This window comes from Coregonus clupeaformis, chromosome 37 (genome assembly GCF_020615455.1).
Source record: "Coregonus clupeaformis isolate EN_2021a chromosome 37, ASM2061545v1, whole genome shotgun sequence".
NCBI lineage: Eukaryota > Metazoa > Chordata > Actinopteri > Salmoniformes > Salmonidae > Coregonus > Coregonus clupeaformis.
In genome coordinates, this window is record NC_059228.1 from 3,543,210 (window position 1) to 3,570,533 (window position 27,324).

General features: G+C 43.4%; 1 protein-coding gene across 4 annotated transcripts in view; it reads right to left on the minus strand.

Annotated features, from left to right (window-relative positions):
- The window catches only part of LOC121553595 (serum response factor), a 63,996-nt gene that overhangs the window by 32,543 nt on the left and 4,129 nt on the right, over nt 1-27,324 (minus strand). For all 4 annotated transcript variants that reach the window (XM_041866842.2, XM_041866839.2, XM_041866840.2 and 1 more), the window contains exon 2: nt 13,768-14,034. In XM_041866842.2, coding sequence (XP_041722776.1) covers nt 13,768-14,034 — 267 coding nt within the window. The remainder of the gene's footprint in view (nt 1-13,767; nt 14,035-27,324) is intronic.

A 27,324-nucleotide genomic window follows, 5' to 3' on the forward strand; every position in this document is an offset into this window, starting at 1 on the left:
AATAGCTGTGCAGCGATGCGCCCCATTCAACCTGACAGAGCTCGAGAGGATCTGCAGAAAATAAATGGGAGAAACACCCCAAATACAGGTGTGCCAAGCTTGTAGCGTCATACCCAAGAAGACTCAAGGCTGTAATCGTTGCCAAAGGTGCTTCAACAAAGTACTGAGTAAAGGATCTGAATACTTGTGTAAATTTGATATTTCCGTTTTTTATTTTTAATACATTTGCAAAAATGTCTAAAACCCTGTTTTTGCTTTGTCATTATGGGGTATTGTGTGTAGATTGATGAGGGAAAAAACTATTGAATCCATTTTAGAATAAGGCTGTAACGTAACAAAATGTGGAAAAAGTCAAGGGGTCTGAATACTTTCCGAATGCACTGTATGAGTAGTGGCCACCACCAGACATAATTTGTAAACAAGCTCCTTATCAGAGACAAGACAAATTAGTATTCCTGGTTGCCAGCAGAAGGGAGCTACATAAACTCAATGAAATGCAAAGCAGAGCAGTGTCCATCCTCTCCAAACCACAAGCTCTACTAGTCCAAGATCCTCCCCTCTCTAGTTAAACAGCATAGGGGGAGGGGCGTGTGGGAGGTGTGTTACGTAGCTTCTCTACTAGAGCTAATCAAAAGCTTTGAATAACAAGTATACTGCTTTAGCCTGGGGTTAAAAAGAGAGAGTGGCAGGGTGATGAGCAGTGAGCACTGAGGACCAGTTGTTAGCCAGCCAGACCAGGGAGTGAGAGTGAGGGTGAGGGCGTGAGGAGTGTCTGAGGTATTCTGGAGGGAGGGCCATGCGGGCCACGGTTGGGGCAGGAGACAGGGAGAAGAGGAGGGTGAGTGTATGAACAGCTGAGTGGACAGTAGACAGCTGGTGTGAAGGCAGGAAACCTGAGCACCCCTAGAGGAGAGTTAACCCTTTCCACACCAGCTGGGACAACAGGACAGGAGACCGGCCGGCGTGAGGAGCCACAGGCCACAGCCTGAACAGATGTCATGTCACAGCCCTTTGGTCTGACAGGGGCGGCAAGAGAAGAAGACTTGTGAAACCCAAAACGCATTCAGTAGTAGTAGTAGTAGTAGTAGTAGTAGTAGTAGTAGTAGTAGTAGTAGTAGTAGTAGTAAGTAAGCCTTGTCCGAACCAGAATGGCCCATCTTGCAGGAGTCCACCTCCTTTTTCTGAAGCATGGGGCAGCTTAATGAACAAGTACACCCCCTGGACAGGACGCTAGTCTGTTGCAGGGCCTTACCCCCAATCCATCTCTGAGTGCCAAACAGAGACATTGGGTCCCAATTTTAAAGTCCCCCAACCTTCCAATATCAGGCCGGACACTGTTTCAGTACAGACCTTGGATTGAAATACTATATTAGGTATTTCAATTACTTTCACATACATTTCGAAGTAAGTATTTGGACAATTTCTTTGAAAATACAAGTAGATGCATATTGAAATGTATTTGGGAATACATTTGGAAAGTATTGGTATTCATTTGAAAATACTCAAATACACACGTGTATTTTCAAATACAAATATTTAAAAACTCCATACATTTGAACCCAGGTTTGTTTGGTCCTAGGGGTAATTTAAATGTATTTGTAAACAAGTAGGCTATTTGAAAATAGTTTCAAATAGCCTAGTATTTATAGTAAATTATTTGAAAATACTTCAAATAGAAGTAGTTGATTCGCCACATTATTTAAAAATACTCAAATACAAAGAAAATAAGTATTTAAAATACAAATACTTCAACAATGATGTATTTGAACCCAAGTCTGCTTCAGTAGACGGCACATGATTTACTATAGGACAGCCCACCATGTTGTAAGACATGGTAAGCCACGTAAGACGCTTATCAACATGATGCAATCACCTTTTCCACTGTACTTTGTCTGAGCGGGAGCGCCTACAGAAAGTCAGTTACCTGGCAGTAATACTCTGTCAGTCCAGCCCGCTATCTCTATCGCTATCTCTATGGCCCACTTATCACTGTTCCTCAAACCTATTTGTTTGACAGTCTCCCTCTGCCTCTACTCTGAATTCCTCACCACAGGTTGATTGAACCGTAATACCTGCATTGACTTTTGGTTCAGACAAACTGGGGAAAAAAATACATTAAACAAAGTTTCTCAACTAAATATAAATCAAAATCGGACATTGATTTTACATTACGTCAGATTTCTACCCGGAGGAAACCTGCAGCCTTGATTAGTCTCTCCCCAAAGCAGCATGCTCTGAGGCTGCAAGCCAGGCTAGCATTGTATAAAATGTAGGTAACCACAGTGCATTCAAGTTACTCCTTCAGTCCGGTGATACAGAAGAAAACATCTGTCCTTGACATAGATTCCACTTACGGGAGCTTACTCTACAAGAGCAGCGTTTCATGAAACCCTCCTCCAGTTTTGTTAACACATTTCTTGCACAGTCATTTCTCAATGGGACAACAGTGAGAGGAGCTTAGTCACTAATGGAACATCAGCCCCCACCCCCCCACTCCTCTTCCTTTCACTCCATCTCTAGCCCTGCAACCATCGCTAAGGAAACCAAGGCTTTAAAAGAAAACACTGATGCAGAGAAACACACCACTTATTATAACGGAGCAGCAAAAGGATTTAACAAATGACATCCAAATGTATTGTTCAGGGTAAAGAAACAGGATGGATGGGTCCTCTCTGGGCTATAATGTTTCAGTCTGACCTCTCCAGTGAGAATGCATAATGCATGTACTTAAATACCCTCTGACATCTGAGGAACATTATGATACTACTCAAGCCAGGAAAGAGATTACCAATAATTTTTACACACACATACATGTTCAGATTTCCAGTTAACAGATGCACGCGCTCGCACGTACGTACACACGAATACGATGGCCCGTCCTTGTGCTTATTCTTCTATTCAACTGAAGGTGGTGCTGTGATGATGGATAAGGTGAAGGGAAAGGAGAATAGCCCACCCTATTGGGGGCTTGAGAGATGATTCCGTTAAATAAATCTCAAATGAAGGTGACAACTGGCAGCCCACTCCTAGTTCAGACCCTGCTCTGCTTTGAGCGCCCATTGTAGCTAGCTACAACCACACTGGTGGCCGTCTGTCCCCCTCATAATCTCCCATTTGCTGGCTCCCAATCTCGCGCTCTGGCACCCTGCCAGCCGCATGGAATTCATGGCTCCATTTGGAACTGCTAAAAAAGGCAAGGCAGCCCAAGTGGAGGAGGTGCAGCCAATGGCAGCTGACCTGTCCACTTGCTTGCTGTAAAATAAGGGGGGTGACATAATGTAGAAGCCCTCCCCCTCTGGCAGAGCGACACATTGCTCTCACCCCCACAAACACTCCCACTTCCACACACCTCCACTAAATGTGTCACAGACTCTCTCTCCCTCTCTCTGTTTCTGTCTCCCCCTCTCCCTTTCACCAGACACCCTATTTAGGAGTAACCTTGTGATAAGACTGCATATCTGAGTAAATTAACTTTCCATTATCTCAATGACACTCACTTGTCACAGGGTAATTCAGCCCCCTGCTCTGCTGCAGCCCTCCAAAGCCAAAGCTCACATTGTGTCCAGAGAGACGGTAGAGTGGTAGGAGAGCAGAAATAGAAAAAACTACATTGGCCTATGGCCTACAGGGCAATTCCACGGTTACAGAGTGATACTGAGACAATTTTTCACTTTAAAATGTATGTCAAACAAAAACCAAAAATTGCAAAGTTAAACAAACCAAGGACTACTTGTAACAATTTCTGCAGAAATTTTTACAAAAACACATCTACTTGAAGAACAGTGCAGGTGCAAAGTTTGGTAACAGAATGACGGGTTGTGCTGCTGGTGCAGTCATTCTGTTACCAAACTTTGCATCTGCACAGTTCAAGTAAATATGTTTTTGTAAAATGTTCTGTGGAAATTGTTAAAAGAAGTAATTGTTCATAGGGTTGTATGGTTTGTTTAACTGTGCAATCATTGGATTTTGTTTGACATACATTTTAAAGTGAAAAATTGGAGTCTCAGTGTCACTAATACCATGGAATTGCCCTACAGCAGTTTTCCATCGACTAGAACAGAGATGATTCATTACTACGGGGAATGGGGGAAAATATGGGGGACTAAAAGGGAAAATGAAGGTTTGAATGATTGGAATAATGACAACATTATAATTCAATTCAATACATTTCAGTCATCCCCGAGGGGGTATTATTTCTGGGGAAGTTTGGGAAATATGTACAGCTGAACTAATTGATCGGTATATAAAAACAAACATGATAAATCCAAAAAATAAATCCATAAAAATTCTCTGGCCTTGTGTTGACTTAGTGCGGGAGCTCTGGGGAGAAGAATGCAACATTGGTGGTGAGGAAACGTGATCTGCATTAACAAGCTGGAAAGAAATAAAACCACCATAATACAACAGTATTATCAGCCAGGCAGAGAGAGAGGGAGCATGGTGTTACTAGGATGCTACCCTTACACACAGATCTAGGGTCAGCGTACCCTCCCCAAATCCTAACCTTACAGTGCCTTCAGAAAGTATTCATACCTCTTGACTTATTCAAAACAAATCAAATTTAATTTGTCACATACACATGTTTAGCAGATGTTATTGCGGGTGTAGCGAAATGCTTGTGTTTCTAGCTCCAACAGTGCAGTATATCTAACAATACACAACAACACACACAACCTAAAAGTAAAAGAATATAATTAAGGAATATATAAATATTTGAAATATTAGGATGAGCAATGTTGAATGACCGTTTATATAGACTAAAATACAGTAGAATAGAATACAATATATACATATGAGATGAGCAAAGCAAAAAGATGTAAACATTATTAGAGTGACTAGTGTTCCATTATTAAAGTGGCCAGTGATTTCAAGTCTATGTATATGGTGTAGCAGCCTCTAAGGTGCAGGGTACGTAACCGGTTGGAAGCAGCCAAGTGATGGTATTTAACAGTCTGATGGCCTTGAGATAGAAGCAGTTTTTCAGTCTCTCAGTCCCAGCTTTGATGCACCTGTATTGACCTCACCTTCTGGATGATAGTGGGGTGAACAGGCTGTGGCTCGTGTGGTTGTTGTCCTTGATTATCTTTTAGGCATTCCTGTGACATCGGGTGCTGTAGGTGTCCTGGAGGATAGGTAGTTTGCCCCCGGTGATGCGTTGGACAGACCGCACCACCCTCTGGAGAGCCCTGCGGTTGCAGGCGGTGCAGTTGCCTTACCAGGTGGTGATACAGCCCGACAGGATGCTCTCAATTGTGCATCTGTAAAAGTTTGTGAAGGTGCCAAGACACATTTCTTCAGCCTCCTGAGGTTGAAGAGGAGCTGTTGTGCCTTCTTCACCACACTATCTGTGTGGGTGGACCATTTCAGATCGTCAGTGATGTGTACGCCGCTTTCCACCTGCTCCACAGCCGTCCCGTCGGTTTGAATAGAGGGCGTGCTCCCTCTGCTGTTTCCTGAAGTCCACGATCAGCTCCTTTTTTTTGTCGACATTGAGGGAGAGGTTATTTTCCTGGCACCACACTTCCAGGGCCTTTACCTCCTCTCTGTAGGCTGTCTCGTCATTGTTGGTAATCAGGCCTTCTACTGTTGTGTCGTCTGCAAACTTAATGAATGAGTTGGAGGCATGCGTGGCCACGCAGTCATGGGTGAACAGAGAGTACAGGAGGGGGCTGAGCACACACCCTTGTGGGGCCCCTGTGTTGAGGATCAGCGAAGTGGAGGTGTTGTTTCCTACCTTCACCACCTGGGGGTGGCCCGTCAGGAAGTCCAGGACCCAGTTGCACAGACCCAGGGCCCCGAGCTTAATGATGAGCTTGGAGGGTACTATGGTGTTGAATGCTGAGCTATAGTCAATGAACAGCATTCTTACATAGATATTCCTCTTGTCCAGATGGGATAGGGCAGTGTGCAGTGCGATGGCGATTGCATCGTCTGTGGATCTATTGGGGTGGTAAGCAAATTGAAGTGGGTCTAGGGTGTCAGGTAAGGCAGAGGTGATATGATCCTTAACTAGCCACTCAAAGCACTTCATGATGACAGAAGTGAGGGCTACGGGGCAATAGTCATTTAGTTAAGTTACCTTTGCTTTCTTGGGTACAGGAACAATGGTGGACATCTTGAAGCAAGTGGGAACAGCAGACTGGGAGAGATTGAATATGTCCATAAACGCTCCAGCCAGCTGGTCTGAGCATGCTCTGAGGACGCGGCTAGGGATGCCGTCTGGGCCGGCAGCCTTGCGAGGGTTAACACGCTTAAACGTCTTACTCATGTCGGCCACGGTGTTATCCTCAAAGCGGGCGAAGATTATGTTTAGCTTGTCTGGAAGCAAGACGTCGGTGCCCGCGACGTGGCTGGTTGTCCCTTTGTAGTCCGTGATTGTCTGTAGACCCTGCCATATACGTCTCGTGTCTGAGCCGTTGAATTGCAACTCCACTTTGTCTCTATACTGACATTTTGCCTTTTGATTGCCTTACGGAGTGAATAACTACACTGTATGTATTCGGCCATATCGGTCACCTTGGTTCGCGCATTCCACATTTTTTTGTGTTACGGCCTGAATACAAAATTTATTAAATATATGGTTTCTCTCACCCATCTACAGTGCATTCGGAAAGTATTCAGACCCCTTGACTTTTTCCACATTTTGTTAAGTTACAGCCTTATTCTAAAATTAATTACTTTTTTTTTTCTCATCAATCTACACACAATACCCCATAATGACAAAGCATAAACAGGTTTTTAGAAAGTTTAGCAAATGTATTAAAAATAAAAAAACTGAAATATCATATTTACATAAGTATTCAGACACTTTAATCAATACTTTGTTGAAGAACCTTTGGCAGCGATTACAGCCTCAAGTCTCCTTGGGTATGACGCTACAAGCTTGGCACACCTGTATTTGGGGAGTTTCTCCCATTTTTCTCTGCAGATCCTCTCAAGCTCTGTCAGGTTAGATTGGGAGCGTCGCTGCACAGCTATTTTCAGATCTCCCCAGAGATGTTCGATCGGGTTCAAGTACGGTCTCTGGCTGGGCCACTCAAGGACATTCAGAAACTTGTCTCGAAGCCACTTCTGCATTGTCTTGGCTGTGTGCCGAGTGTCGTTGTCCTGTTGGAAGGTGAACCTTCAACCCAGTCTGAGGTCCTGAGCACTCTGGAGCAGGCATCATCAAGGATCTCTTTGTACTTTGCTCTGTTCATCTATCCCTCGATCCTGACTAGTCTCCCAGTCCCTGCCACTGAAAAACATCCCCACAGCATGATGCTGCCAACACCATGCTTCACCGTAGGGATGGTGACAGGTTTCTTCCAGATGTAACCCTTAGCATTCAGGCCAAAAAGAGTTCAATCTTGGTTTCATCAGACCAGAGAATCTTGTTTCTCATCGTCTGAGAATCCTTAGGTGCTTTTTGGCAAATTCCAAGCGGCTGTCATGTGCCTTTTACTGGCTTCCGTCTGGCCACTCTACCATAAATGCATGATTGGTGGAGTGCTGCAGAGATGGTTGTCCCTCTGGAAGGTTCTCCCATCTCCCCAGAGGAACTCTGTAGCTCTGTCAGAGTGACCATCGGGTTCTTGGTCACCTCCCAGGGCCCTTCTCTCCCAATTGCTCAGTTTGGCCAGGCAGCCAGCTCTAGGAAGAGTCTTGGTGGTTCCAAACCTTCAATGCTGCAGAACGTTTTTGGTAACCTTCTGTGCCTCGACACAATCCTGTCTCGGAGCTCTACGGACAAGTCCTTCGACCTCATGGCTTGGTTTTTGATCTGACATGCACTGTCAACTGTAGGACCTTATATAGACAGGTGTGTGCCTTTCCAAATCATGTCCAATCAATTGAATGTACCACAGGTGGACTCCAATCAAGTTGTAGAAACATCTCAAGGATGATCAGTGGAAACAGGATGCACCTGAGCTCAATTTCGAGTCTCATAGCAAAGGGTCTGAATACTTATATAAATAAGGTATCTGTTTCTTATTTATAATACATTTGCAACAATTGGAAAAACATTTATTTAATCCATTTTCGAATAAGGCTGTAAAGTAACAAAATGTGGGAAAAGTCAAGGGATCTGAATACTTTCCGAATGCACTGTATACACAATACCCCATAATGACAAAGTGAAAACATGTTTAGAATGTTTTGCAAATGTATTGAAAATGAAATACAGTAATATCTCATTTACATAAATATTCACACCCCTTTGCTATGACACTCCAAATTGAGCTCAGGTGCATCCAATTTCCTTTGATCATCCTTGAGATGTCACTACAACCTGATTGGAGTCCACCTGTGGCCAATTCAATTGTTTGGACATGATTTAGAAAGAAACACCTGCCTATACAAGGTCCCACAGTTAACAGTGCTTGTCAGATCAGAAACTATACCAGAAAAGTCAAAGGAACTGTCCGTAGATCTCCGAGATAGAATTGTGATGAGGCATACAGTACCAGTCAAAAGTTTGGACACACCTACTCATTCCAGGGTTTTTCTTTATTTTTACTATTTTCTACTTTGTAGAATAATAGTGAAGATATCAAAACTATGAAATAACACATATGAATCAAGTAGTAACCAAAAAAGTGTTAAACAAATCAAAATATATTTTATATTTGAGATTCTTCAAATAGCCACCCTTTGCCTTTATGACAGCTTTGCACACTTGGCATTCTCTCAACCAGCTTCATGAGGTAGTCACCTGGAATGTATTCCAATTAACAGGTGTGCCTTGTTAAAAGTTAATTTGTGGAATTTCTTTCCTTCTCACATTTACATTTTAGTAATTTAGCAGACGCTCTTATCCAGAGCGATTTACAGTTAGTGAGTGCATACAGAAGATAGCCCTATTTGGTAAAAGACCAAGTCCATAATATGGCAAGAACAGCTCAAATAAGCAAAGAGAAACAACAGTCCATCATTACTTTAAGACAACTTTGAAAGTTTATTCAAGTGCAGTCGCATTTGTCGAGGATAAGTTACCAGTCTCAGAAATTGCAGCCCAAATTAATGCTTCAGAGTTCAAGTATGAAAAATGTATGCACTCACTAAACTGTAAGTCGCTCTGGATAAGAGTGTCTGCTAAATGACTAAAATGTAAAATTTAAGTAACAGACACATCAACATCAACTGTTCAGAGGAGACTGCGTGAATCAGGCCTTCATGGTCGAATTGCTGCAAAGAAACCACTACTAAAGGAAACCAATAATAAGAAGAGACTTGCTTGGGCCAAGAAACACGAGCAATGGACGTTAGACTGGTGGAAATATGTCCTTTGGTCTGATTAACAGAGTTTGAGAAAATCTGCAAGGTAGAATGGGAGAAAATCCCCAAATCCAGATGTGCAAAGCTGATAGACATACCCAAGATGACAAAGCTGTAATCGCCAACAAAGGTGCTTCTACAAAGTATTAACTCAGGGGTATGAATACATATGTAAATTAGATATTTCTTTATTTCATTTTCAATAAATGTGCATTTCTAAAAAACATGTTTCACTGTCATTATGGGGTATTGTGTGTAGATGGGTGATAAAAATAGTCTTTAATCCATTTTGAATTCTGGCTGTAACAACAAAATGTGGAATAAGTCAAGGGGTATGAATACTTCCTGAAGGCACTGTAACTGTTATGGAGAAAAACACAACACTTGCCTTAGATCAGCATCTTGTTTTCTCAGTGTCTTGGGTAACTTACTTCATCCCACTAACAAACGGGAACAGAGAAAAAAAGCTAAAGGATCCAGAAGTGACAGAGATGCAGAGAAGACCTATTGAATGTGAGGGGTCAGAAAGAATCCTGATGTACAGTAGTACACACTTCATTAGGCTACAGGTTTCCAAATGTCACATGATGCTCGACTGCATCTTGTCACATGGCTGCTGCTGACCCAACTCTTCTGCTTCACCTAGCCTTGCACCCTCCCCTCCCTTCCCCTCATCTCCCTCCTCTCCCTACCCCAACCAGACCAAATGGTGAAATGTTTAGACTAGCTTCTACAGTATGTATGACATACTGTTCTCAAGACGAATGGTATCCAGAGACTTCAGGGAAGCATAAAGCAGCATCCTTGAAAACAAAGAGTTCATCATGGCTACAGTCACCATCTACCAGGGTCTAACTATACGAGCGTTGATCCCCACATGTATTAAAGTTGCATGGACTTTACAATGACAAACCATACTCAAGTCTCTCTCTCTCCCTCCCTACCTCCAAGTACCAAGTTCCCAGAGTCAGTCATCACCAACCAACCAACCTCAAGGAAAATGGCATCCAAGAGGTCAGATCATTGATAACAGCCAAATGTTTCCATTCCATCTGTCTTCTTTAATACATCCCTATCTACAACACCCCCCCCCCCCACACACACACACACTCAAATGTACAACCCACCACATCCCTAAATGAGGAAAAAACAATAATTGCAGGAATCCAAAGACAGCAGCAGCATATAAGGAATGTGAGGGGCCTCAGCCAAGAGAGCAGGCAGGGAAACCGTACCATATATGGACATTGAAGCAGAATAACATTTGTATCAATTAGTGAAGCGGGCAATAGAGTGACTTTACAAGCCAAAGGTCGATCACCATCCTCAAAGTAGACAGCGCGTATCTATAACTGGCTTGTGAAAACTTAAATTAAAATGATCACATAGGGATGTATGTATCCCTCTTCAAAGGAGTGTACTTAAATCAAGACTACAGCATGGACATCCTGGCGGATAGCACATGACTGTGTGAGCAACAGCAGCAAGGTGTTCCATGGGGTAATGAAGCACATCTAACTATAAATAAGCTGTCCAAATGGCTTTAGGACATTGCAATCTCTCTCCACTGCACATCACAAAGACCACTACTTTTTTAGAACGGTTTCAGGCAAAACACTGCACTGTAGAATAACGATATTGAGATTCTCATGAAAAACCCTTCTTCCACTGATAAAGTGGATATGACTTGTGTCTATTGGAGAAATCACCCCTGAAATATAACATAAACAACCACAACGGGCTTAATACAACCCAGACCTGCCTTGATCTACAGGTTTATAGGCAGGGGTTTGGAGACTTTTCTGTGACAAGGTTCAGCGAGGTAGAGAGAAGATAACTTCTAACTCATCCTGTCGAGTGGTTTCGTGTTCCACTACTTTGGTTCGTCTTTACACCTCTGCTTCCTGCCACAAGATAATAAACCAGGCTGTTTGAGCCAATGAAAGATGATTTAGTAGACAATCAAACCAAACCGCGAGCAACAAGCCAAAAGAGGTCACCTCGAGTTTAACAGACACTCTGAGGTTTACGCATACCGGTAAACTGAGTTTCCATAACTTAATGTGAATTTCTGCTGTGCTTGGCTGGAATATTCTGGGGGGATTTGACTGAGCATCTAATAGTAGCGCTCTGGTGCTTTATCTTTTTAAAATCCTTTAAAGTCTATTGACGCACCCCATCAAAATCCATCAGTTTAAGCTAGAGATATGTTTTTTTGCATGGGCTGAGTCTCAAACACCGCATCCACCTATGTCGCCCTTCCGCATCTGTGGTGGAAAGTGACAGAGCTACAGCGCTGTTTGTCAGACCGGGAAAACGTCTGCAGCGTGCGAATGGTTTGACCTACTAACTAATATGACCACTCTATGGAAAGGGGAGACTCTCACGATGGTGTTCTCCGTTTTGCTCTATGACTCCCACAAGTGTCACAGGACTCGTCTGAAGGTCACCCATACAAATGAATGGAAGTATGGAGGTAGTTTTGTGCCAACAAAAATAAGGGGTTAAATATGTCCAAAAATATATATATATTTCCTGAGCTTTTTTATATCTCCTAGATATAGGACAGACACTTCAAAACCTTATTCCTTACGATTTATTTTGACAATTTAGTTTGCATCAACTACCTTTCCTAAAACCACTGCAAAGGTTTTGCTTGCAAACTTTGGCCTTGTGATTTGTTGGGAGAGTTGTTGGTCTGAAGAGGACCCACCTTTTCTTATCAAAGTTGCCAAAAGAGTCCATTATTGAAACCAAACCCTAGTCACTAGGGGTGTAACGGTACACGGACAATGCCTTCCAAAAGTATTCATACCCCTTAACCTATTCCACATTTTGTTGTGTTACATCCGGAATTCAAAATGGATTAAATATTTTTAAAACTATTCTCACTGATCGACACACAATAACCCATAATGACAAAGTGAAAACATGTTTGTAGAAATGTTTGCACATTTATGGAAAATTAAATACAGAAATATCTAATTTACATAAGTATTCACACCCCTGAGTCAATACATGCTAGAATCACCTTTGGCAGCGATTACAGCTGTGAGTCTTTCTGGGTAAGTCTAAGAGCTTTGCACACCTGGATTGTACAATATTTGCACATTATTATTACAAAATTCTTCAAGCTCTGTCAAGTTGGTTGTTGATCATTGCTAGACAGCCACTTTCAAGTCTTGCCATAGATTTTCAAGGCGATTTATATCCAAACTGTAATTAGGCCACTTAGGAACATTCAAATGTCGTCTTGGTAAGCAACTCCAGTGTATATTTGGCCTTGTGTTTAGGTTATTGTCCTGCTGAAAGGTGAATTTTTCTCCCAGTGTCTGTTAGAAAGCAGACTGAACCAGGTTTTCCTCTAGGATTTTGCCTGTGCTTAGCTCTATTACATTTATTTTTATCCAAAAAAATACTCCCATAACATGATGCAGCCACCACCATGCTTGAAAATATCAAGACTGGTACTCCGTGATGTGTTGTGTTAGATTTTCCTCAAACATAACACTTTGTATTCAGGACATAAAGTTAATTTTCTCAAAGGCGTTGAATACTTACTGACTCAAGGCATTTCAACTTTTCATTTTTAATTAATTTGTAAAGATTTCTAAAAACATAAATCCACTTTGACATTATGGGGTACTGTGTGCAGACCAGTGACAAACAATTTCAATGTAATCCATTTTAAATTCAGGCTGTAACACAACAAAATGTAGAAAAGGTTTGGTCCACACTGTGAACCCGAATGAATACATAAAAAATATATTTAAAAAAATAAAACACTAGGCCTATAGACTATGCCTACACTGCATTGTATGCCTCTTGAGAAAATCTGAGCTAAATAAAACAACATTTTAGGCTAGTCCGTTTAAACAACTCAAGCTTACGTTGTAATCAAAATTCAAATCTTAAATTGGCACATCTCAAACTGACCTTCAGTGAGCCGCAGCCGGGAACTAGTTCTGCACGATGGCGAGTAGTGGGGTCGAAAAACCAGGAGGATTCTCCATCATCGTTTAAAATCTCGAGTTAGGGAACATTTTGGTTTCCCAGTGGATTACAACAGCGATAGACAGAGAGAGTATGTCGCCACTACTCAATGAGAATAGCCTGTGCAGCTACCAACACCTCAAACATGTTGACATATTTACGCCGACGTCACCCCAGTATTCCTACCACCAGAACAAGACAAATATATATATATATATATATATATATATATATATATATATATATATATATACACACACATTGTCTACCCTCCGCATTCAAGCAGCCCTTCGCAGCTTAAATAAACAAAAAATAACTACAGTGACTGTAAGCATTTCATTTTCCCGGTGTACCGAAACCGAACCGTGACCCCAAAACGTACCGAACCGTGGGTTTGGTGAACCGTTACACCCCTACTAATCACTGCTGTTGCCTATGGTCGGGTTTACGAGACTAGTTTGGTACCTAATGAATACAAACCTGGTCCTTTGTGTGAAGAGCAGCAGCAGAACTCACCTTGGTCTCCCCAAGGCTCTCCGACTCAGACACCTGGTAGCTGAGGTCCGTCTCCTCGAAGCCCGTGGCGCTCATACGCTGGTCAGTGGAGGGGTCGTTGCGGGGGGGCGAGTCCGGAGAGTTGAGGCACGTCTGGATGAGGGCCTTGCCCGTCTCGCTGGTGATCATGGGCTGGAGCTTCCGCGTGGCAAACGTGTAGACATGGCCCGTCTCACTGGCCACCAGTAGCAGGACCTGGGTTCCTGTCAACGTGGAGAGCTCATAGGCCTGCCATGGGGGGAGGGAGATGACAATGTCAACATCCATATCAGCTTTATAATCAGCATGAGCATCAACATCAGTTTTGGAGGAATGTGCCTAAATAAACAGGGTAGGCTGACATTCCACCGCGTTCTTAATATCTACACTGAACAAAAATATAAATGCAACATGTAAAGTGTAAAAATTAAAAATCCCAGAAATGTTCCATACACACAAAAAGCTTATTTCTCTCAAATTCTGTGCACAAAGTTGTTTACATCCCTATTAGTGAGCATTTCTCCTTTGCCAAGATAATCCATCCACCTGACAGGTGTGGCATATCAAATGTACTCCTGAGTGGCGCAGTGGTCTAAGGCACTGCATCGCAGTGCTAACTGTGCCACTAGAGATCCTGGTTCGAATCCAGGCTCTGTCGCAGCCGGCCGCGACCGGGAGACTCATGGGCGGCGCACAATTGGCCCAGCGTCGTCCAGGGTAGGGGAGGGAATGGCCGGCAGGGATGTAGCTCAGTTGATAGAGCATGTCGTTTGCAACGCGAGGGTTGTGGGTTCGATTCCCACGGGGGGCCAGTATAAAAAAATATGTATTCACTAACTGTAAGTCGCTCTGGATAAGAGCGTCTGCTAAATGACTAAAAATGTAAAAAAATATCAAGAAGCTTATTTTTGTCACACAACACAATGCCACAGATGTCTCAAGTTTTGAGGGAGTGTGCAATTGTCATGCCGACTGCAGGAATGTCCACCAGAGCTGTTGCTAGATAATTAAATGTTAATTTCTCTACAATAAGCTGCCTCCAACATGGTTTCAGAGAATTTGCCAGTATGTCCATCCGGCCTCAAAACCGCAGACCACATGTAACCACACCAGCCCAGGACCTCCACATCCGGCTTCTTCACCTGCGGGATCGTCTGAGGTGGGTTTGGGGGGGTGCTGAGGAGTATTTCCGTCTGTAATACAGCCCTTTTGTGGGGAAAAACTCATTCTGATTGGCTGGGCCTGGCTCCCCAGTGGGTGGGCCTGGCTGCCAAGTGGGTGGGCCTATGCCCTCTCAGGCCCACCCATGGCTGCACCCCTGCCCAGTCATGTGAAATCCATAGCTTAGGGCCTAAAGAATTTATTTCAATTGACCGATTTCCTTATATGAACTGTAACTCAGTAAAATCTTTGAAATTGTTGCATGTTGCGTTTATATTTTTGTTCAGTATAAAACAAACTGTTTAAAAAGCATCAAAACAAGAGTACCGTAAAACTTTAACTAAACGCAAAGTCTCAAATAGCCACCTTTCCCTTTTAATAACCGGGCAACGGCACACATTTCACCAAATAAAACGCTTGTTTCTAATAAACGCCGGGTCTAAATTAATTGTTTGAGGTTACCATGAATTACCATGAATTGTTTATGAGGTTTAATGTTTGATTTCTTACATTAAATAATTCAGTAATGACTCAGAATATCATCAATTTTAAGTAACAAACTACTAGCCATTGTCTGCTAACATCTGAGAACTGGGCATTGTTGTTCACTAATTTACCCCAAGTAGGGAAAGGATGGCAGGGTTGAAAAGGGGAGTATATATATACAGTGGGGGAAAAAAGTATTTAGTCAGCCACCAATTGTGCAAGTTCTCCCACTTAGAAAGATGAGAGAGGCCTGTAATTTTCATCATAGGTACACGTCAACTATGACAGACAAATTGAGAAAGAAAAATCCAGAAAATCACATTGTAGGATTTTTTATGAATTTATTTTCAAATTATGGTGCAAAATAAGTATTTGGTCACCTACAAACAAGCAAGATTTCTGGCTCTCACAGACCTGTAACTTCTTCTTTAGGAGGCTCCTCTGTCCTCCACTCTTTACCTGTATTAATGGCACCTGTTTGAACTTGTTATCAGTATAAAAGACACCTGTCCACAACCTCAAACAGTCACACTCCAAACTCCACTATGGCCAAGACCAAAGAGCTGTCAAAGGACACCAGAAACAAAATTGTAGACCTGCACCAGGCTGGGAAGACTGAATCTGCAATAGGTAAGCAGCTTGGTTTGAAGAAATCAACTGTGGGAGCAATTATCAGGAAATGGAAGACATACAAGACCACTGATAATCTCCCTCGATCTGGGGCTCAACGCAAGATCTCACGCCGTGGGGTCAAAATGATCACAAGAACGGTGAGCAAAAATCCCAGAACCACACGGGGGGACCTAGTGAATGACCTGCAGAGAGCTGGGACCAAAGTAAAAAAGCCTACCATCAGTAACACACTACGCCGCCAGGGACTCAAATCCTGCAGTGCCAGACGTGTCCCCCTGCTTAAGCCAGTACATGTCCAGGCCCGTCTGAAGTTTGCTAGAGTGCATTTGGATGATCCAGAAGAGGATTGGGAGAATGTCATATGGTCAGATGAAACCAAAATAGAACTTTTTGGTAAAAACTCAACTCGTCGTGTTTGGAGGACAAAGAATGCTGAGTTGCATCCAAAGAACACCATACCTACTATGAAGCATGGGGGTGGAAACATCATGCTTTGGGGCTGTTTTTCTGCAAAGGGACCATGACGACTGATCCGTGTAAAGGAAAGAATGAATGGGGCCATGTATCGTGATATTTTGAGTGAAAACCTCCTTCCATCAGCAAGGGCATTGAAGATGAAACATGGCTGGGTCTTTCAGCATGACAATGATCCCAAACACACCCCGTGCAACGAATGAGTGGCTTCGTAAGAAGCATTTCAAGGTCCTGGAGTGGCCTAGCCAGTCTCCAGATCTCAACCCCATTGAAAATCTTTGGAGGGTGTTGAAAGTCTGTGTTGCCCAGCGACAGCCCCAAAACATCACTGCTCTAGAGGAGATCTGCATGGAGGAATGGGCCAAAATACCAGCAACAGTGTGTGAAAACCTTGTGAAGACTTGCAGAAAACGTTTGACCTGTGTCATTGCCAACAAAGGGTATATAACAAAGTATTGAGAAACTTTTGTAATTGACCAAATACTTATTTTCCACCATAATTTGCAAATAAATTCATTAAAAATCCTACAATGTGATTTTCTGGATTTTTTTTCCTCAATTTGTCTGTCATAGTTGACGTGCACCTATGATGAAAATTACAGGCCTCTCTCATCTTTTTAAGTGGGAGAACTTACACAATTGGTGGCTGACTAAATTATTTTTTCCCCCACTGTATATATATATATAAACATGGGGGATTGGAAGTGATGCAGACAATTACATTGATAGAAGTTACAATCTATCTGCAATATTAAGCTGATCTACCCCCCCAAAAAAAAACATCTGAGAACTGCTAGCTAACTGACAAGCACAAAAACAGTCAACAACTTCGGGAGCTGATCGCCCTCAGCAAGAACTGCCAAAAATGCACAGTCAAAAAAGCAAATCATTATTCTGTCAAGGAATATTTTTTTTCCCTCTTCAAAATAGAGGTTACTAAGATATTTTGGGGGGGACAGTGTGAAAATGATAACACAGAGTAGATAATGAAGAAATGCATCAATTAAAATGCTGGAAGTGAATGCTGGAATAAGAAAATAGACTATGCAAATGAGCAAAAGTCTAATAAGCACCTGTTGTGTTCAGTGATTTAAGCCAATAAACAATTATGTGCATTGCACAGACTCAAATGGGAATAGGGAAAAACAAAGTTCCCGATGGTGTTACCTACAGATAACGGGTTAAAACTGCAGCCAACTAGCCAAGAAACACACTTCAAGTCTAAAAATACCTCCCTGGTGAACTCTGACGTATAGCACAAATGTAGCTAAAATAACATTAGATAAGGCTCCAAAAATAGTGTCTGTGATATAGTGATACTGATTTCGTTCCTTGCGACAGGGGGTCTTGGTTGTAAGGGAGAGGAAGGGGGAGAGGTAATAACCATGTAGGTCTTAATGGATTCTGGTGGAGAGGGAGGGAGTGAATACAATTTACCTTAGTGAATACAATTTAAACATTGGCTGATGAATGATTTCATTGCTAGCCGCCGGGCATCATTCTGGCAGACATGCAGAGTAAGAAGGAGAACTAGAGGATGGCTGTCATACACAACCAACAATCGCTTCTTTGCTTAGGCCTACATCAAATAGCCTATGCAAAATCATAGGGTCTATACTGTTATTAAACTATAGTGCTGTTACTGCATGAGAAATCTCTATCAAAACAGAACTAATCGTATCAACACAACTTCTTTAAGTTAAATTCTCTTTCAAGGAACTTCCCGATTTCCAGCCTTCATGGAACTTTCAGACGTCACAAGGTTTGGAAGTGTGGCAATGCGTAACTTTGTTCATTATTGGCCTCAATCATCTCATTTGCAGATATAATGTACTGTAATCATTTAATGTAGCAATTGTACAATGCTGAAGCTACTTATCTAATCATCTTTCGGCTGTAGTGAAATGCAACCCCACCTGAAAGAAAGGCAGAGGGGCAGAGATGGGTATGAGCAACTTCCAACACTGTGTCCATCACACTTGCCAGTCCAGCGGTGCAGGCTTCACCTCTAGAGCTGCGGTGTCTAATGAATGAATAAAGGCAAAGACAGCAAGCCTATGGAGATGTATGCATGCTCTGAAGAGCAGCGAAGACCTGACGTTGCTTCAGTGGGCTCCGCAGAAGCATTCTTAGAAATGGAGCGAGCATGCAGCTCTCAGTAACACTTCCAATTGATTTAAACATGTAAAATCATCTCAATGACATAGATGTCTTGCTGTGCCAAGAACTGTGTGGCGAGCTTGTCTCAGCCATCCCAAGTCTACAGTATGTGTGTGTCAGGCTGCGTCAGGGTGGCTTGGTCAATACTCAAGTGCACGGCTTGATAACTTCGTCATTTGGAAAATGGGAGAGGGGAAGTTTGTTCATTCCTATTTGTATCCTATCACTAGATGGTTTGCTTTAGGTCTCCTGGCTGTTGCAATCCCTGACCCTTGTAGTCAGTGTGTGATTATTCTGGCTGTGTGTCTGTGGGAACGAGGTTGCACACACAGATGTATGCAGTACCCCATTTGTGTCTGAGACCCAACAGCATGCCCCAGGACAGCCTAGAGAGCAGACCCCAGATGGAAGAGGAAATCCACACAGCCATGGTATTCATGCACATGTAAACTCCGTTTCTGGCCTTATATGTAAAGCTATGGGGCATGTGTCCACATTGAAGCAGCCCATGTCTAGGCTTCAAAAACAGTGCAATTCATAGCTAACACAAATTATCACTGTGGTGATCCTAACAGTCATAGAGATCTATCTACTGTATGAAAACTGTGTGCATCTATAGATTAAACCTCAGGGGCAGTAGTCATATCCAGGACATGGAGAACTCGACTTGCTAGAGGGTGCGCAGACAAACGATTTGAATGAGCACATCCTTTACAGAACCAGATAACTGATCTAGCAGGCCATCAATTGCAATCGTATCACACAGCCCTGGCCTGCACCCTCAAAGAGATCTGAAACCTGCCTGCTACAGTGCCTTCAGAAAGTATTCATACCCCTTGACTTATTCCACATTTTGTTGTGTTACAACCCCATAATTACAAAGTTAAAACATGGTTTTTATAAATGTGTGCAAATGTATTGAAAATGAAATACCTAATTTACATAAGTACTCGCAACCCTTTGCTAGGACACGCCAAATTGAGCTGAGGTGCATCCAATTTCCTTTGATCATCCTTGAGATGTCACTACAACTTGGAGTCCACCAGTGACCAATTCAACTGTTCGGACATGATTTAGGAAGAAACACACCTGTCTGTATAAGGTCCCACAGTTGACACTGCATGTCAGAGCAGTAAATATACCATGAAGTCCAAGAAACTGTCCGTGGATCTCAGAGATAGAATTGTGATGAGGCATATATCTGCGGAAGGGTATAAAATAATTTCTAGTGTTGAAAGTTTCCAAGAGCACAGTAGTATCTAACATTGGGAAAAGGAAAACATTTGGAATGAACCAGACTCTGCCTACAGCTGGCCGTCTAACCACACTGGGAAACCCGGCAAGAAGGACCTTGGTCAGGGAGGTGACCAAGAACCCAATGACCACTCTGACAGAACTACAGAGTTCCTTGGCTGAGATGGGAGAACCTGCCAGAAGGACAACAGTCTCTACAGCAAATCAAATTTGTCACATGCGCCGAATACGACAGGTGTAGACCTTACCGTGAAATACTTACTTACAAGCCCTTAACCAACAATGCAGTTTGAAAGAAAATAGAGTTAAGAAAATATTTACAAAATAAACTAAAGTAACAAATAATAATAATAAAAAAAGTAACGCAAAATAACAATAATGAGGCTATATACAGGGGGTACCGATACCGAGTCAATGTGCGGGGGTACAGGTAAATCGAGGTAATCTGTACATGTAGGTAAGGGTAAAGTGACTATGCATAGATAATAATCAGCGAGTAGCAGCAGTGGAAAAACAACTGGGGGGTTCAATGGAAATAGTCTGGTTAGCCATTTGATTAATTGTTCAGCAGTCTTATGGCTTGGGGGTAGAAGCTGTTAAGGAGCCTTTTGGACCTAGACTTCGTGCTCCGGTACCGCTTGCCGTGCGGTAGCAGAGAGAACAGTCTATGACTTGGGTGACTGGAGTCTTTGACAATTTTTTGGGCCTTCCTCTGACACTGCCTAGTATATAGGTCCTGGATGGCAGGAAGCTTGGCTCCAGTGATGTACTGGGCCATACGCATTACCCTCTGTAGCGCCTTACTGTCGGATGCCGAGCAGTTGCCATACCAGGCGGTGATGCAACCAGTCAGGACGCTTTCGATGGTGCAGCTGTATAACTTTTTGAAGATCTGAGGACCCATGCCAAATCTTTTCAGTCTCCTGAGGGGGAAAAGGCGTTGTCGTGCCCTCTTCACAACTTTCTTGGTGTGTTTGGACCATGATAGTTTGTTGGTGATGTGGACACCAAGGAACCTGAAACTCTCGACCAGCTCCACTAGAGCCCAGTCGATGTGAATGGGGGCGTGTTAGGCCCTCCTTTTCCTGTAGTCCACGATCATCTCCTTTGTCTTACTCATGTTGAGGGAGAGGTTGTTGTCCTGGCACCACACTGCCAGGTCTCTGACCTCCTCCCTATAGACTGTCTCATCATTGTCGGTGATCAGGCCTACCACCGTTGTGTCATCAGCAAACTTAATGATGGTGTTGGAGTCGTGCTTGGCCACGCAGTCATGGATGAACAGGGAGTACAGGAGGGGCCTAAGCACTCACCCCCATGTTTAGAATCAGCAAGGCAGATGTGTTGTTGCTACCCTTACCCCGTTAGGAAGTCCAGGATCCAATTGCAGAGGGAGGTGTTTAGTCTCAGGGTCCATAGCTTAGTGATGAGCTTTGTGGGCACTATAGTGTTGAACGCTGAGCTGTAGTCAATGAACAGCATTCTCACATAGGTGTTCCTTTTGTCCAGGTGGGAAAGGGGCAGTGTGGAGTGCGATTGGTGTTGATGTGAGCCATGACCAGCCTTTCAAAGCACTTCATGGCTACAGACATGTGTGCTAGGTGTCGGTAGTCATTTAGGCAGGTAACCTTGGTGTGCTTGGGCACAGGGACTATGGTGGTCTGCTTGAAACATGTAGGTATTACAGACTCGGCCAGGGACAGGTTGAAAATGTCAGTGAAGACACTTGCCAGTTGGTCAGCGCATGCTCGGAGTACACTTCCTGGTAATCCGTCTGGCCCTGCGGCCTTGTGAATGTTGACCTGTTTAAAAGGTCTTACTCACATTGGCTACGGAGCGCGCAAAAATGTTGTTTAGCTCGTCTGGTAGGCTTGTGTCACTGGGAAGCTCGCGGCTGGGCTTTCTTTTTGTAGTCCGTAATAGTTTGCAAGCCCTGCCACATCCGACGAGCGTCGGAGCCGGTGTAGTAGGATTCAATCTTAGTCCTGTATTTACTTTTTGCCTGTTTGATGTTTCTTCTGAGGGCACTGCAGGATTTCTTATAAGCGTACGGGTTAGAGTCCCGCTCCTTGAAAGCGGCAGTTCTACCCTTTAGCTCAGTGCAGATGTTGCCTGTAATCCATGGCTTCTGGCTGGGGTATGTACATACGGTCACTGTTGGGACAACGTCATCGATGCACTTATTGATGAAGCCGGTGACTGATGTGGTATTCCGGAGACATTTGAAACCCCACCTCTTTAAGGAATACCTGGGATAGGATAAAGTCATCCTTCTAGTAGTTCTTAAGTATTCAGACCCTTTGCTATAAGACTTGAAATGTAGCTCAGGTGCATCCTGTTTCCATTTAACAACCTTGAGATGTTTCTACAACTTCATTGGAGTCCACCTGTGGTAAATTCAATTGATTGGACATGATTTGGAAAGGCACATACCTGTCTATACAAGGTCCCACAGTTGACAGTGTATGTCAAAGCAAAAACCAAGCCATGGGGTCGAAGGAATTGTCTGTAGAGCTCTGGGACAGGATTATGTCGAGGCACAGATCTGGGGAAGGGTACCAAAAAATGTCTGCAGCATTGAAGGTCCCCAAGAACACAGTGGCCTCCATCATTCTTAAATGGAACAAGTTTGGAACCAACAAGACTCTTCCTAGAGCTGGCTGTCCAGCCAAACTGAGCAATCGGGGGAGAAGGGCCTTGGTCAGGGATATGACCAAGAACCCGACGGTCACTGACAGAGCTCCAAGAGTTCCTCTGTGGAGATGGGAGAACCTTCCAGAAGGACAACCATCTCTGCAGCACTCCACCAATCACGCCTTTATGGTGGAGTGGTCAGACGGAAGCCATTCCTCAGTAAAAGGCACATGACAACCCGCTTGGAATTTGCCAAAAGGCACCTAAAGGACAGACCATGAGAAACAAGATTATCTGGTCTGATGAAACTAAGATTGAACTATTTGGCCTGAACGCCAAGCATCACGTCTGGAGGAAACCTGGCATCATCCCTACGGTGAAGCATGGTGGTGGCAGCATCATGCTGTGGGGTTGTTTTTCAGCGGCAGGGACTGGGTGACTAGTCAGGATTGAGGGAAAGATGAACGGAACAAAGTACAGAGAGATCCTTGATGAAAACCTGCTCCAGAGTGCTCAGGACCTCAGACTGGGGCGAAGGTTCACCTTCCAACAAGACAACGACCCTAAGCACACAGCCAAGTCAACACAGGAGTGGCTTCGGGACAAGTCTCTGAATGTCCTTGAGTGGCCCAGCCAGAGCCCGGACTTGAACCCGATCGAACATCTCTGGAGAGACCTGAAAATAGCTGTGCAGTGACGCTCCCCATCCAACCTGACAGAGCTTGAGAGGATCTGCAGAGAAGAATGGGAGAAACTCGCCAAATACAGGTGTGCCAAGCTTGTAGCGTCATACCAGAGGCTGTAATCGCTGCCAAAGGTGCTTCAACAAAGTACTAAGTAAAGGGTCTGAATACTTATGTAAATGTGATATTTCTGTTTTTTATTTTAATAAAGACTGATCATAAGGCAAAATATTCTGTGGTCTGATGAGACACAAATTGAACCATTTGGCCTAAATGCAAAACGCTATGTCTGGAGAAAACCAGGCACAGCTCATCACCCGTCTAACACCATCCCTATCATGGTGGTGGCAGCATCATGCTATGGGGATGCTTTCAGCGGCAGGGACTGGGAGACTGGTAAGGATAGATGGAACAATGAATGGAACCAAATACAGGCAAATCCTTGACAAGAACCTGCTCCTTAGACCTTAGACTGGAGCGAAGATTTACGTTCCAACAGGACAATGACCCCAAGCATACAGCCAAAGCAACACTTAAATGGTTTCAGAACAAGAATGTGAAAGTCCTTGAGTGGCCCAGAGAAAGCCCAGATGTCAATATCATTAAATCTGTGGAAAGACTTGAAGATTGCTGTTCACCGCCGCTCCCCATCTAACTTAACAGAGCTTGAGAAAATCTGCAAGATAGAATGGGAGAAAATCCCCAAATCCAGATGTGCAAAGCTGATACAGACATACCCAAGATCACTCAAAGCTGTAATGGCCACCAAAGGTGCTTCTACAAAGTATTGACTCAAGGGTGTAAATGAGAATTTTTTTTATTTCATTTTCAATAAATGTGCAACATTTTCTAAAAACATGTTTTCACTTTGTCATTACGGGGTATTGTGTGTAGATGGGTGAGAGAACATTTATTTTAATCAATTTTGAAATCAGGCTGTAACAACAAAATGTGGAAGAAGTCAAGGAGTATGAATAATTTCTGAAGGCACTGTAAATTCTGTCATACTTTGTCATAGCCCAACTCAAGGCACAGAACAATCATGCTGCCCACTGTACAATACAGAAACCTCCGTTTCCACGACAACAGTGGAGGATGCCAAAGGGAAGAAAGTAAAGCAAGGACTTGCTCATCAGTCAGAACTCAACCTTTTTACAATGATCAAACAATGCAAAGAGTGGCATTGTAATTATTTTGGTGAAACAATCCAAAAAGACTATGTTTGTCTGCACTGCAGCAGTTCTCCAATGTATCTTGTGAGAGAGATAGCAGATGCCTCTTTGCTCGACAAAGTGCTGATCTGCTTCAGACGTGTGGTAATGTCTGCATTGAAACATAATGAGTGATCTTGGATACAATGGTAAGTCGCTCTGGATAAGAGCGTTTGCTAAATGACTCAAATGTAAATGTAAATGTAATAGTGAGTAGCCTATATTCCATGTGCACGCTTGGATACTAGAGCCTTCATGGTATGTAGTATAACTGATGACCCATTATGAATCCACTGAATCAGTGGCTTGTCCAGAACATTTTGATTGGGATTGCCAAGGTGGGGCACAGACTAGGGTTGAATATTTTCCCGGTATTTTACAAAAAGTTTCATTCCGAGAATAAATCACTTTTCTCCCGGTTAACCCGGTATTTCCCGCCAAAACCGGAAGTTTCATTCAAAAGCATTATAAAGCATATAAATAGGCCTATGTCTGGATTAGATTAGAGGTTTGATTGAACATTCATGCCTGATGCTACCTGAGCCTGATGAGCCATACATTAAATACATTTTATGAGCACTGTTTTAAAGATATTTAATGATCCCAAGCCCAAAAAGGCCCAAATGATTGTGCCGTTATCCAATACATATAGCTTATGATATAGGCTACTGCACACTATGCACGACAGAAAAAACATAAAAGCCCGTAGATGTAGCTAGCTACAGCACATTCTGAAATTATTCAGACCCCTTGACTTTTTCCACATTCTGTTACGATACAGCCCTATTATAAAATGGATTAAATTGTTTATTTTCCTCATCAATCTACACACAATACGCCATAATGACAAAGCAAAAACAGGTTTTTAGAAATGTTTGCAAATATATTAAAAATAAAAAACAGAAATATAACATTTACATTAGTGTTCAGACCCTTTGCTCAGTACTTTGTTGAAGCACCTTTGGCAGCGATTACAGCCTTGTGTCTTCTTGGGTATGACACTACAAGCGTGGCACACCTGTATTTTGGGAGTTTCTCCCATTCTTCTCTGCAGATCCTTTAAAGCTCTGTCAGGTTGGATGGGGAGCGTCGCTGCACAGCTATTTTCAGGTCTCTTCATAGATGTTCAATTGGGTTCAAGTCCGGGCTCTGGCTGGGCCACTCAAGGATATTTAGAGACTTGTCCTGAAGCCACTCCTGCATTGTCTTGGCTGTGTGCTTGTCCTGTTGGAAGGTGAACCTTCGCCCCAGTCTGAGGTCCTGAGCGCTCTGGAGCAGGTTTTCATCAAGGATCTCTCTGTACTTTGTTCCGTTCATCTTTCCCTCAATCCTGACTAGTCTCCCAGTCCCTGCTGCTGAAAAACATCCCCACAGCATGACGCTGCCACCACCATGCTTCACCGTAGGGATGGTGTCAGGTTTCCTTCAGACGTGACGCTTGGCATTCAGGCCAAAGAGTTCAATCTTGGTTTCATCAGACCAGAGAATCTTGTTTCTCATTCTGAGAGTCCTTTAGGTGCCTTTTGTCAAACTCCAAGTGGGCTGTCATGTGCCTTTTACTGAGGAATGGCTTCCGTCTGGCCACTCTACCATATAGGCCTGATTGGTGGAGTGCTGCAGAGATGGTTGTCCTTCTGGAAGGTTTCCAATCTCCACAGAGGAACTCTGGAGCTCTATCAGAGTGACCATCGGGTTCTTGGTCACCTCCCTGACCAAGGCCCTTCTCCCCCGAATGCTCAGTTTGGCCAGGCGGCCAGCTCTAGGTAGAGTCTTGGTGGTTCCAAACTTCTTCCATTTAAGAATGAAGGCCACTGTGTTCTTAGGGACCTTCAATGCTGCAGAAATTTGTTGGTACCCTTCCCCAGATCTATGCCTTGACACAATCCTGTCTCGGAGCTCTCCGGACAAATCCTTCGACCTCATGGCTTGGACCTCACTGTCAACTGTGGGACTTTATATAGACAGGTGTGTGCCTTTCCAAATCATGTCCAATCAATTGCATTTACCACAGGTGGACTCCAATCAAGTTGTAGAAACATCTCAAGGATGATCAATGGAAACAGGAGTCTCATAGCAAAGGGTCTGAATACTTATGTAAATAAGGTATCTGTTTTCTATTTTTAATCAATTGGAAAAATGTATAAAACCTGTTTTCGCTATGTCATTATGGGGTAGTGTGTGTAGACTGATTCATATTTAATCAATTTTAGAATAAGGCTGTAGGAAAAGGGAATATGTCTGAATACTTTCCGACTGCACTGTATCTGATGCTGTCTGGCCAAAAAGAAAGACATCATACTTTTTCTGGCCAGACAGCATCACATGCTGACTACACCGGCCGCACGTGCGTATGTTGATTTTGTCCATCCACACCAGACGCAATCATGATACGCAGGTTAAAATATCAGAACCAACTGTGAACCAACTTTATTAATTTGGGGTCAGGTTGAACCACACATGAAACATTCATGGAAACGTAGCTAGCTAGCTGTTGCAAGCTAATTTGTCCTGGGAGATAAACGTTGGGTTGTTATTGCAGTAAATGCTGAACTGAATCAGAGTCACCTAACCCTGGTCCGAAATACAACTTCAGATGCAGCCATGGGGTTTTCACTTTCAGACCTCATCTGAGCCCTCTGATGACATACCGTATGACAGAGAGCTAGGGTATGATGAAGGCATCATGTGTTCCTTACAGCGGTGCACAGTGGCCTGTTTGGTCTGCCTAGCACTCTTTGACTGACCTCTGATCTCTGTCCCTGGGGTTTGGTCAGCTGTTGGCTCTGCCTGACACACTTTAGGTCAGGGGGTCTGTGATCTGAACTGCTGCTGCTGACCAAAGG